Consider the following 4,244-nt stretch of genomic DNA (forward strand, 5'->3'; position numbering starts at 1 on the left):
GCCAAAAGCAGAGACACAGCCCCATTAGTTTAAGTGTTGAATTGAAATTGAGAAAAATGAAATGAGTTTTTATTCAAGTAAATACAGGCTATGTTTTAGAAGTTTACTCCAGAGGACTTTGTGTGGATGTATGTTACTTAGGCAACAGACCCCTTAGAGCTAGGTTGAACTATGGCTCGTTTGGGCAGGGACGGCGTAAACCAACAGTAGGAACAATAGTTCTGGAGTGCCTGCTGGAGGAGTGCTTGGCAGAGAAGGGTAGTATAGGAGACATTGACCTTGACACCACAGGTGTTTACTTGCAATGACACAAATGGGAAAAAGATTCTGATTCAGGAAGATCAGCACCAGTGGCTCTGTGTGTTCATTGTGTGTGGGGTGTGGTGTATATGTGTGAGGTGTGTGTGTGTGGGTTTGTGTGTGGGGTGTGTGTGCATCAGTGCACCTGTCTGGTGCACATTTTACTGTGGGAAACGACATAGTCAGGCAAATGAAGATAGGTGCCATCAGAGGATGAGAAATAGAAGATACAGAAATGAAGGTTTTATTTTTCTGGGCAACTATGTAAAAGTCGCAGTCACACACAAAGCAGCTGAAAATACAGAAGAACAAAAAGAAAGGGGACAGGCTTTTTTTTTTTCAGTCAGATATCTCATGACAACAAGACATTTAGAAAACCAGAAACCAATTGACAATTGCAGTGACAAAAGAGACAGCAGAATTGTACAGAGAGGATCAGAAGTATTTCTCAAATGTATTTGGTAGGGCACACGTTTCATTCCGAATGACCTGTGTGTACGGATACGTCTAGAGAGGAGTAAATGTGAAAACTACACTCATGGTCTTCAGCTATAACCTATGTTATGCTCATTGAAATACTTGTGACTATAAATAGCGATAAGACGCTTGTCACAAAATCTAACTTTGGAACAGATCATCTGAAGAGGCAGCATGGTGCCTGCAGCCTTGGATGTAAGGGAAAAGGAAGAGTAGAAAGGGAGATTCAAAATCAGTTGATCCCCGTTTGAAATGGCTGCCAGGACTCCAAGGGATATGAATTTGATACGTAAAATGTTCTATTACTATTGTCAAATAAAATAAAATCCATTTCCTTTGCTTTTCAGTAGACTATTTTGGCCTCCTTTGTTTGGACGGTATATTTAAATTTATGTTGGTCATTTCCACAGAAGAACAATTTTCTTAAAACAATTGGTATTAAATGAGCATGGGATATGATCCAGTGAAAAATCAGCCTCAAACTTTCAACCAGGGCAGCTCCTAGAGACACAGATGCATTGACAAAATGACACTGGCCGGTGATTATAATTTTACTTGTTTTTGGAATTAATTCATGTGATCAAGTTGTTTTCATGAAGACAAGTAACGCCTCATTTGGAAGGATAGATCCACACGAAGGTAAATGATAACAAGCCAGTAGAAACAATAAAAACATTAGCAGATGAAGTCTTTTCTAATTACGATTTTATAATGTCTATAATCTGTATCATTAAGAATATACTAATTTCGTATCTTACTAATTTACTTTAGAGAGCCATCATTTGAGGTATACATTTATTTAAAAAAAAATCATAATCCCAAATAGATTTTGATTATAATGGTACTGTGCTTTTATAATTTTTTTCAGAAAGATGCTTGAGGAGTATAAATGTACTTGCAAATTTCAGGTAAACATGGCTGTAGGAAAATCCCAGCTTTATGATGTCTACTTCCTGGTGCACGTGTAAACTACAGTACTTATTATTATCAAGTGTGCACTGAAAAACAACTGATTTTGGTCTGTTTAACATGGAAGTAGACAAACTCATAAATTTGTAAGCAATTAAAAAAAGGTTTCTATTTGTGAAAAAGGGGGAAGTATCACAGAAACATATTAACAGAAAAAAGATTATTGTTTTCTTTGAACGAGATGGGTTTTTGGAATCAAAACATTACATTGGTGAAGGATAATTTGAGTCTGGATACCAGATAATTCTCTTCCTACCTTTTAAGGGACCTGACAGAATTCCCTGCCTTCTCTTTATATACTTATGGCCTATCAGAGAACAGGCAAAGATTCAATGAAATAGCTTTGTCTGAAAACAGGTCAGTATAACCAGCAAGTTTGACCAGTAACTTCCAAATTTTCATGTCCTAAATAACAGATGAGAAGAAAAAACAGAAATGAAAATAGAATCATAGTGACGAGCACAAATTACAACGTGGAGCGGGAAGACAATTGTTCCTTCATTGCAGTGGTCATTTAAATATAGACGTCAAAAGCGCATTATTTCTCGTTACCTGGAGCAAATTCTGTTCATCCTTAAAGCTAATGTTGGCAAACACTTTATCTCCACACCCAGGGTGGGTCCTATACTTATAATCGGCCTTGGATTATTTTAATTTTCAAGATGATTTTTACGTCCCTTCCTTTTTTTCCAGAGGTCAAAAATGATTCGAGGCATACCTTGAAATTGGATGGCTTTTTCACTGGGGAGTGTTCGAATCTATGTCAATAGCCTTCCTGCTCACCCCACTCAACAACCGGCTCGTCATTCATGCGCAGAATGAGGTAAGAAAGGAGCTGAAAGAAATTCTGCCAGAGTAAGAGCGAGACATAGAAGGAGAGGCCGCTTACGTCCAGCTCGCAGCGCTCGCCAGCGAAGGCCACATCACAGAGGCACCGGAACCCGTTGGGGAAGTTCTGGCACAGGCCCCCGTTGAAGCACGGGTCAGAGGCACACTCGTCAATGTCCTTTTCACACCTTGAAAATAAACAGAAACAGCAACAACCCGGGCCCCTGGTGAATAAATTGGGAAAGAAAGAAAATCTGCCCTCGCCACGTGGGATAGCACAGTCTCATCCCCCAGTTCCCTCCTGATTTTTATGTATAATGCTGGATAACGGGAGAGATGTGCCTCTTTGAACAAATTTTGGTTCTAGTGGAAATAATTTGCACATACACGGACACACTGAGAGAATTAATCAGGAAGAGAAAACAGGGGAACATTTAGGAACCCAAAGAAAACTGGGCCATGCATAAACCAGTGTCTCCCCGGAGAGCGGTAATGAGGTTGCCACTTTGTGGTAAGGTGGGTTTGTTAGGAGCACGTCAGGGTCATAAGCGGGAGGCTGTATTTCGCCAAGGTGGAGTTTGCAGAGCAAACCTACATTCGGGTTGTCAGGATCCTGGGCTAAATTCTCCCCGGCTAAGGGGCAAAGTTTACCAAAAAAAAAAATGAAGATTTTGAATTATTTCCTTTGAAATACTCCTCTCCCCCTTTATCTGTTAGCAAATGCAAAAGTAGCTAATGAGAAGATTTTACTTGCTAATTTGCTAATAAGTCTGTGTTTTAACAGCCAAACGTAATTTCTGAATGTGTAGGTAGAATGACTTTCAAAAACCAAATTTTCCAAAGCAAATGACATTAATTCCTAGGTAAGTTGAAGTTTTCTCACTTTCCTGGGACAGTACCAATTTTCCCCCAAGAACTTCTTTTTCTGTGTATTCCATGATTAACCCACCCATCATTCATTCAGTCATTCAGTGGATATTTATTTAACACTTACTATGTGCCAAATACTCTGCTAAAGACCTCGGGATAAGGCAGGAACCAAGGCATGTATTTTACTTTGGAAAATTCATATAAAATCTTAGCTTCAAAAGTCTCTGTGGTGCAGTTTATAAGGTTGAAGTCTGATGTAAACATTTTTTAATTTCCCCTTATTCTTTCTTCCACCTCTCAGAAGGTAAAACTTGCATGTATTCGTCAGAAACTAATCACCAGTCTCGAAATGAAAGGGGAGGAGGGACTGAGGCAGGGACAACCCAAGGTATAAAGGAAAACAAAAATTTCTTCCAAGAAAAACAGCTCCTTATCCCTTTGGATACCAAGCATAGCTGAGAGATTTTGTTTTCCTTTTTTGGCTTATGCTTCTGGGTTGGAAGGAGACTTCTCTGATTAGATCTGAGTAAAACTTGACTACTCTGGGGAGCCTGCCAAGCACTCTCTGTCCTGGGTGGGCCAGACTGTTCACACCATCTATCATTCAAAACCTGCCAGGATGACACTATAAAGTTGGAGGTTGAAACAAGAAGGGAGAAGCTGATTTATTAGAGGATAGCTTTTCACTATCTTTGTGCATTATGGAAGCCACATTTTCCTAGGCCATGGAATATTGCCCAATATTTTCTAAGTCTAGCTACTCTTTATTGCTGTCCAACATGGATTATTATGAAAGTTTT

General features: G+C 39.4%; 1 protein-coding gene across 1 annotated transcript in view; it reads right to left on the minus strand.

The window, feature by feature from the left end:
- Positions 1-2,435: 2,435 nt before the first annotated feature.
- CRB1 (crumbs 1, cell polarity complex component) overlaps positions 2,436-4,244 on the minus strand; it is a 178,251-nt gene continuing 176,442 nt past the window's right edge. The window contains exon 11 of the mRNA XM_003792308.3: positions 2,436-2,762. Coding sequence (XP_003792356.1) covers positions 2,510-2,762 — 253 coding nt within the window. The 3' untranslated portion in view covers positions 2,436-2,509. The remainder of the gene's footprint in view (positions 2,763-4,244) is intronic.

This window comes from Otolemur garnettii, unplaced genomic scaffold (assembly GCF_000181295.1).
Source record: "Otolemur garnettii isolate 467f Iridium unplaced genomic scaffold, OtoGar3 scaffold00055, whole genome shotgun sequence".
Taxonomy (NCBI): Eukaryota; Metazoa; Chordata; class Mammalia; order Primates; family Galagidae; genus Otolemur; species Otolemur garnettii.